At 34.9% G+C, this 7,061-nt stretch overlaps 1 protein-coding gene across 1 annotated transcript in view; it reads left to right on the top strand.

Moving 5' to 3' along the window:
• The window catches only part of LGSN (lengsin, lens protein with glutamine synthetase domain), a 33,038-nt gene extending 26,734 nt beyond the window's left edge, over nucleotides 1-6,304 (top strand). The window contains exons 3-4 of the mRNA XM_019630567.1: nucleotides 202-368; nucleotides 4,976-6,304. Coding sequence (XP_019486112.1) covers nucleotides 202-368; nucleotides 4,976-6,175 — 1,367 coding nt within the window. The 3' untranslated portion in view covers nucleotides 6,176-6,304. The remainder of the gene's footprint in view (nucleotides 1-201; nucleotides 369-4,975) is intronic.
• The last annotated feature ends 757 nt before the right edge of the window (nucleotides 6,305-7,061 follow it).

Below are 7,061 nucleotides of genomic sequence, written 5' to 3'. Positions count from 1 at the left end.
GTATTCATTTTTTGTTATTGGTGCATATTATTGCAATTTTAAGCAGTTTTTTCCTTACTTAAAATGTGTATACATGTTTTGGGCACTCTCTGCATGATGTTTTTGTCAATAACCATAATGAAAAATTCACTACTTTCTAGCCTCATTTTGCTTCTCAAATCATAATAATCTAAGGCTCTTGAACCATTCTCTGTCTTACAGATAACGGCAGGGACAGCATTCAGATTCCAACCACACCTCAACTCTCCTCTAGAATGAAGCACATTAAACAAGAAATGGCCAAAAACCACCTTCAGTTTGTGCGATTTGAAGCAGCAGATCTCCATGGGGTGTCCAGGTCTAAGAGTATCCCTGCCCACTTTTTCCAAGTGAGTTTTGCAAGTAGAGTTATGCTTGAATGTAATTTCATGACCATTAGCAAGCAAATGGTCCTTATGACTCTTTGTTATTTTAGTGTAATCTATACAGCAACTTTAGCTGAAAACCAATAATTTATTTTGCTCCTTTCCTTGTCCCTCCCCAAATACATTACTGCTCCCCAAGGAGCTGAACATATACTTTCAGCTTCCAAACAGCAATTTCTTTCCCCAGTAGAAATATAAAACTAATTAAGACTGGTAATTTTAATCCTTCTGCCTTGAGTAATTTCCCTCTACAGAATTATTATTATTTTTTAATTTTACTGCAGTTATGAAGATTATATTTTGTTTGACATGAGAAAATTGCAACAGAAGACCCAAGAGCAAATATAAAAAAAAATAATTAAATAGAAAGAATTGGTTAGATAAAAAGCATATCTCTTTTAGCTTCTAATTCTGATAAGAAAATACCCTATTGTTGTTGGATGACTTAATGAATATTAAGTTCTCAAAAATAGTGATATCAAGAAATACTGCATTTTGGGATATGTTTTGAGTGAGAATTTTCGAGATTGTTTTTCAGTTTATGTCATGTATTATATTTATTTTAATAACTGATTTATTGTGCTACTGAAATATCATTTCTTAGGAAGAGACATCAGTCAATATTATATACAAAAGTATAAAAGTTAAGCATCTTCTCAGCTTATTTTTTAAATATATCTTACTTTTATCACTTTAATATCAAATTATAATTTTCTCATTTGCTTTTTGTTTGAAAAAAAACCTGGGCATCTTCAAAACACTTTTTAAAAGAATCCCAACAAATTCAAATTTGTTTCTTAAGAAATTCTTTAGATCTACCTGCAGATATTATTTCCTCTTTATCAAGGCAAGAATACATGCTGGTTAATTTTGATAACAAAATCTGAAATTTATTGTGGACAGGTTCAGAATTTAATTCACATGAATTTTTTTTAGTCAATAAGAAAACATAACTAGCACTTCAGCCACTTACCAGAGACCTCAATATAAAACTGTTGCTATTCAGCTTTTATCAAATTCTAATAATTTATTCCACTAATGGCATTGAAAACTACATATTTAAAACCTTACTCTAGTTCCTCAATGGAACTCCTTTATGAAAATATAATTTAATATGCTCCCTCCATTTGTTGAGGATTGATATAATTGACATAAAGAGAAAATGTCTGCATTCTTTTTTTAAATGCTGTTGAAAATATTTTCCATTATCTTGTTCAAGAAGCACTTTTTGAACGTATAAGAAGCACTTTTTTTTTTAAGCTTAGATAGGGGAAAATTTTGTCTATCATGAATATTTTAATATAACTCATTATACTTCCTCTCAATTGCTGTATTTATTCTTAACCCCCGTTTTCTTATACATTTCATTACCCCGTTTATTACCTAGTTATTATTATTTTATTCTTATTTAATGACCATACAGTATCTATATATTTTTTTAACAAAATGATTTAAATTTATTTGGAAATTGTAAAGGTATAAATAGGAATTTGCACCATGAATATTTGTAATTTAAGATTAAATAATTGATTTTGGAAATTTTATTGTGACTAGACATTAAAAATAGGTCCATCTGTGCAAACCAGTCTAAACTATATGCAATACTTTACGGGAAATTCATTAAACAAAGAGTGGAGTCAATAATTTGAATTTGCCAAAAAATAAATAAATAATTTGAATTTGCCAATAGCTTAGTAAAAAGTAATTTCAATCTTTATAAAATAATTTTAAAACTGTTTTTCTATTTGTGGAAAATAAAATGCTAATGCGAAAATTATTGTTAGACCATAAAGGGATATAAGAGATAATGTATTCCATCTTCTTCATTTATAAATTAGGGGAACAAGGCCCAGAGAAGTTAAGGAAAGCATTTTAAAAATAGTACAGGCAGTTAGTGGTAGAGCTGGGATGTCAGTCAGTGAATCCTCACTTTCATTTCCAGTGCTTTTTTTTTTTTTTACTGAACCTTTTGCCTCTAGCTTTTATATTTCCTTTTATTGTTAATTGTAGCTAAGTATTCTTTCATGTAAAATTGAAAAAAAACATTGATTTTTAAAACAAGTCATGCACAAAGAATACAGGCAAAGATTGTTACATAATGGGAAAAGGCCAAATGGGAAACCTCTGGTAATAGTGATTTCTACTTCTTTTGGAGAACTTACCATGTGCCTGGCACTGTGCTAAATGCCTTTCAAACATTAGTTTATTTAAATCAACAACCAACTTATACCATCACTGTTCTATCAAAGGATTGGTGTTTATTTAAATTATATGCAGATAATATAGGTTCTATCTTTGATCTAGTCAAAACATGATATATCACTGTAGAACTCATAACCAATTCTTTGGTTATTTCAAAAGGTGACCTTTACCATGGTCCAAATTTCAGTTGTCATAGAGATTTAAGCTATTCTGTAAAAATTTCTATTGAGTCCCTGGTGATCTATGTTGGAGTGTGAAGTTGTCCTACTGCTTTATATTTATAAACACAGTTTAAGCTAGCAATCATTGTCATGAACAAGATCTGTTTATATATACAGAGGGTGCCAAAAAATGTATACACATTTTAAGAAAGGAAACTATTATTAATATATTAAAATTGTAATGCTCAATATATACTGATAACAAAAGAAGAATACTAGTCACGTTTAACTTCTGCAATTACAAGAGGTGCTCAATGTGGTTACCATCAGCGTTCAGATACTTCTGATTATGGTGAATGACTGCTTGAGCATAGATAACATCTCTTAAAATGTGTATACATTTTTTGGCAACCCTGGTATTTATATATTTGCCACTACTAATAAAGAGTAGTTTGAATCCAGAGTGTCCAAAAAAGAATGAAGAAAATGACAGTTAAAAAAGAGTGCTCAGAAAAATACAGATTAAATAACCTGAAGTTATGACTTTTTACTACTCTTTCAATTCGTGAAGGACTATTGGAGTGAAATAATAACAAGCTATTCTCTATTGTTCACTACCAAGTAAATACAAACACAGATTTAAACTGCAGCAACTTTAGGTAGTCTCATAAATAAGACTCCTCATTTTATATATATGCAGAACTAACATACAGATTTTCAAACTAAGGAATTGACAAGTAGGGAAATAACATTATTTCTTATAGTGAAAGTCTGAATTAAAGGATTTCATGCTTAATACTCTAAAATCCTACAATGTGTGTGTGTGTGTGTGAGCGTGTGTGTGTAAAGTTTATATAGACAGGTTCTTGAGTGAGTTGAAAAATTAAACAGGCATATGAATAATGCTTGACTTACTCAACTTTATTACTGGTGAAAGCAGATTTGGATCAGCCAAGTCAAATGGCACTTGAAAATACGTGTAGAGTTGGCGGAATGTGAAGGAGTGTGGTGCACAGTCAAAGGCAGGGGAGTAAACTAGTAGATTGCCTCTGCTAACACCAGCCTCTCTTGGGTAGCCATGCTCTTTGGGATTTGGAGGCAGCGCAAGAAACAATTTGGCTTGCAGGATGTCAGTATGTTTTATTAACCTCATGACACTCACTGACATCATTGGAACCAAACTTTATAGTCAGCTTTCTCTCCATTCATTAATGTAACCTTCAACACATGCAGCCTTTTGGATATCCCTAGGACAATTTCTAGAAATGGTTTTATGTGTCTGTTTGACTTTAAAACCTCACCAATTCCCCATTGTCTGGCACATAGCAAAAGTTAAATAAATGACCAAATCCATTGACCTCAAGAAGTATATGGCTAGAAAGTGTTTTAGCAGTCATCTAGTTTATTACTTTTGTTTCACAGACATGGAAGCTGAGGCACATAGTCCAGCGACTTGCCGAACCCCAGACAAGTAATTCATGGAAGAGCTAGGAAAGGAAGTCAGATGTGGTGACCCCAGCTCATGTTGGCTAGGAGGCTACCACATTTTGGAAATGATAACTTTGGAGATATGGGTCCACATTGATAAGGTTTCTGGGACTCTGAGTCAGTGAGGTAGTTCATTGTTAAGTAGGCTGTAAAAGTGAATGAGGAGAAGAGTGCAGCTGTCAGCAGACCTAGCTCATCTGGTGTTAGGACAACTATCCTGTGTGTCGTAGCACTGACTACAGTTGGCTTTCTGAGAAGGACTGAGAATTCTTTACTGTAGACTTTTGAGTGTCAGCTAACTATGGAGATTACAATAGACTAAGCCCAAAGAAAGCCTTATCTGCAGTATTAGGAACTATCCATAAAATAAAAAGTGCTTTAAGAAGTGCTTTTGGTTACAGTCACTTCAGATAATTCCATACAGCTTTACTTAACCTTTGTCATTTGCTGTAAAGACATTTTCTTTATTATCCTACCTTTTATTTATGACTGCTATTTTCAGACTCAAGAGCATATGAAGACTTTGAGGCTAAACATATTGAGTTGTTTTTTAAAAGCATCTTTGTGGTTTTATTTTAAAATATTTAAAATGTATCAGACATTTAGTGTTGCCCAACAGATGTGAAACACATTTTTCCCCCTCATTTGCAAGCTCCTCCCCCCACTTTTGTATGCTTTCAAGTGTCAAAACCTAATTGCTCTGTCATTTAACTTCTTTAGGAAAAAGTGACCCATGGTGTTTTTATGCCCCGAGGTTATCTTGAATTGATACCGAATCCTAAGGACAATGAAGTGGATCACATAAGAGCAACATGTTTTAATAGTGACATAGTCCTCATGCCAGAGTTATCAACCTTTAGAGTTTTGCCATGGGCTGAGAGAACAGCGAGAGTGATATGTGACACATTCACTGTGACTGGTAAGCCTCTACTGACGTCCCCCAGGTACATCGCAAAGCAGCAGCTGGACCAGCTGCAGGACTGTGGCTTTTCCCTGCTCTCTGCCTTCATCTATGATTTTTGCATTTTTGGTGTCCCCGAAATTATCAACTCAAAGACCATATCTTTTCCTACTTTAACATTGCTAAATAATCATGACCAGCCCTTCATCCAGGAACTCGTGGATGGTTTGTATCACACTGGAGCCAATGTCGAGAGCTTTTCCTCTTCTACCAGGCCTGGTCAGATGGAAATCTGTTTTCTGCCCGAATTTGGCATCAGTGCAGCTGATAATGCGTTTACCCTCAGAACAGGTGTCAAAGAAGTGGCAAGGAAATACAATTATATCACCAGCTTTTTCATTGAGACTGGAATCTGCAATTCAGGAATTCTGTCTCATAGTCTCTGGGATCTCGGTGGGAAGAGAAACATGTTCTGCAGCAGTTCTGGATCGGAGCAGCTCACAGTCACTGGGAAAAAATGGTTGGCAGGACTCTTGAAGCACTGTGCTGCTCTCAGCTGCCTGATGGCTCCTGCTGTGAGCTGCCGAAAACGTTATTCTAAGGAGAGGAAAGACCAGAAGGAGAGTATGCCTACAACATGGGGATATAACGATAACAGCTGTGCTTTTAATATCAAGTGTCATGGGGAGAGAGGCACCCGGATAGAAAATAAACTGGGTTCAGCAACAGCAAACCCTTACCTGGTGCTGGCCGCGACTGTTGCTGCAGGCTTGGATGGACTTCAAAGCAGTGATGGTGCTTTGGCTGGTCCAGATGACAGCACAGAGCTGTATCAGTCAAAGCCTTCAGAGATCCCTTTGAAACTGGAAGACGCGCTTGTGGCACTGGAGGAAGATCAGTATCTGAGACACGCTCTAGGAGAAACCTTTATTCGCTATTTTGTTGCCATGAAGAAATATGAGTTGGAAAATGAAGAAACGGATGCCGAGAGAAATAAATTCTTGGAGTATTTTATTTAGAATGGAACCCCTAACTATTCCTTTAGAGATGTGATTTTTACTTAAGTAGCTGATCTATCAGAAGGAAAAGAATTGGACTTTTATAATTAACAGCAAGAACATTACACATGCTTTCATTCTTTTCTGTCCCCATGGAATAGTTGACAGATGAAGTGGGACTGCCGAGAGGATTCTGATAACAATAAAAGTTGTGGTGAAGCTGTAATACGCAAACTTACCAGGTCTTGTCAGTCAGTCATCATTTTCTTTGTGTATATTTACCTAGATAGAAACATAGGTTGTTTTTGTTTGTTTTTTTTTAGGAAACAGATATAGTCACACAATAAAAAAACTTTAAGAATTAGAAAGCAAATTAAATGATTAAATAAAAGAAGAAACTATTTCCATTACACAGACAGGTTGTGACTGCCAGGGAGACAAAAGTACTTACTAATATAATCTCACTTATCAAGACATATTGAGGATCTATTTTGCAAGCATCACTGTGATGTTTCTAAATAAGTTAAATAAGTTTTGCAAAAATATGTCATGATGACAAATCAGCAGAAGTGTTCACATATGTCCCTTCTCTTTTTATCCTTCATTACTAGCTCCTGAAAGGCCTAGAAATTTCAAGGCTATAATGTCCACAAGAAACAAACCCACAAGAAATAGAATTCAGGCTGGGAACAATGAGGTCAAATATTTAAAAGTAGTCAAAACCTTTTTATACACAATGCCTCATAGAGTAGCCCAATACATAAAATATAGGTAGAATGGGTATGTGTGGGTGTGTGTTTGGGGGGGTCAGTTCTGTGTACTTTGCTCCCTTCTTTGAAACTAGAGATTTCAAAGATACCCTAGTGCTTTGTAAGTGTGAGACCAACTGCCTAGATAACTTGGGCTA

This window comes from Hipposideros armiger, unplaced genomic scaffold (assembly GCF_001890085.2).
Source record: "Hipposideros armiger isolate ML-2016 unplaced genomic scaffold, ASM189008v1 scaffold_923, whole genome shotgun sequence".
Lineage (NCBI taxonomy): Eukaryota > Metazoa > Chordata > Mammalia > Chiroptera > Hipposideridae > Hipposideros > Hipposideros armiger.
The sequence above is the reverse complement of the archived record's forward strand: the minus strand, read 5'-3'. Positions and strand labels throughout refer to the sequence as shown.